This window comes from Vicia villosa, linkage group LG1, assembly GCF_029867415.1.
Source record: "Vicia villosa cultivar HV-30 ecotype Madison, WI linkage group LG1, Vvil1.0, whole genome shotgun sequence".
Classification (NCBI taxonomy): domain Eukaryota; kingdom Viridiplantae; phylum Streptophyta; class Magnoliopsida; order Fabales; family Fabaceae; genus Vicia; species Vicia villosa.
Genome location: NC_081180.1, coordinates 83,372,702 through 83,374,114, shown reverse-complemented (window position 1 = coordinate 83,374,114; position 1,413 = coordinate 83,372,702). Strand labels below are relative to the sequence as shown.

The 1,413-nt window shown below is 38.7% G+C and overlaps 1 protein-coding gene across 1 annotated transcript; it reads right to left on the bottom strand.

Annotated features, from left to right (window-relative positions):
• Positions 1-381: 381 nt before the first annotated feature.
• On the bottom strand, positions 382-1,074 carry LOC131647829 (uncharacterized). The gene has a single exon (XM_058917656.1). It carries the CDS (start codon positions 1,072-1,074, stop codon positions 382-384), a length of 693 nt encoding a protein of 230 aa, XP_058773639.1.
• Between the last annotated feature and the right edge of the window lie 339 nt (positions 1,075-1,413).

Sequence of the window (1,413 nt, the reverse complement as noted above, 5' to 3'; positions counted from 1 at the left end):
GGTGAAGTTGAGTTCGACGGATCCTGTTCCAACAACTCTTGATCGCACTTCATAGCCCATTTGCACTTCCTGTCCATCATTGACTTCGGTATAGGTTTTGAATGCCGCTTTATCATAAGATACATGTACAGTTGCACATGTGTCGTACCACCATCCTTGGACTTTTCCTTTGATGGCCATAATTTCGCTTACAATAGTGATTATGTCGTCATTAACATGAACAACATTAACCTCAGTTTCGGGCTTGTTGTGCCTGCAATCTCGAGCATAATGTCTGGGTTTTCCGCATGCGTAACATCCATTTTTAGTGCCCTTTTGTCCGCCAGAGTTTTTGAACCTGTTATATTCCTTCTTTGGATCAAGATGGTTTTTTGTGACATCTTATTTTTTCTTTCCTTTTGCAGCAACAACATTTGCCTTAGCAAATCCAGCAGACTCAGTTTTCTCACGATCCTTCGTTTCCTCCTCGATTCGAAGGTGTTTCTGAAGTTTCTCCAACGAGAGATCCTCAGAACTATGCAGCAATTTCTTTCTGTATCCTTTCCATGAAGGTGGCAATTTTGCTATGATTGCACCGGCTTGGAAAGCTTCAGGGACATCAATTTTCACGGCTTTTATTTTATTCACGAGAACCTGTAACTCGTGTACTTGTGCAAGAATAGGCTTGGAATCCAACATTTTGAAATCAAAGTATTTAGATATTAAGAACTTTTTCGTACCTTCTTCTTCGGCTTTGAATTTGAATTCAAGTGCTTTCCAGATTTCCTTTGCAGAGGCAGTATCAGTGTAGAGATCATAGAGACGATCAGATAATGTGTTCAGAATATGTCCAAGGCATAGAAATTCATCTTCCTTACGTTTCTTTCTCTCCTTTTTAATTTCATCGGTGTCATCCGCAGTTGGTTTTGGAATTTCCTCCAAATCAGGATCCAAGACATATTGAATTTTCAGAGTTGTCAGGAGAAATGTCATTTTGTCTTGCCAACGGGTATAGTTTGTTCCATCAAAACGATCTAGTTTTACAAGGTCCTGGTTCATCAGTTTGATGCTTGAAACAGAAGCGTCAGTGGCCATGATTTGAGATACTATAAGATTGTTAGAAAATATAAGTTTCAATCGAATGGACCAAGGCTAGAATCGTGAATGGAATCACTTTCCTTATAGTATTTCAAGCACTCTCGAATGTCTTAGAGTTTTGATGCAGGAATACCCAGAATAATTCAGCCTTATCGAGTTTGCGCAAGACCGGCGAAAACTCGAAATGCAACGAAGAATGCTCTGGAATTTTTAGAGGAATTTTGGTTTTTGTGATGTGACATTCTGAATCCGGAATCATGTTTTTATAGGCCAAAATAATATTGTTTCATAAGGTTGCTACCCTTGGTGAAATAATATAATTTTCAAAAGTTATGA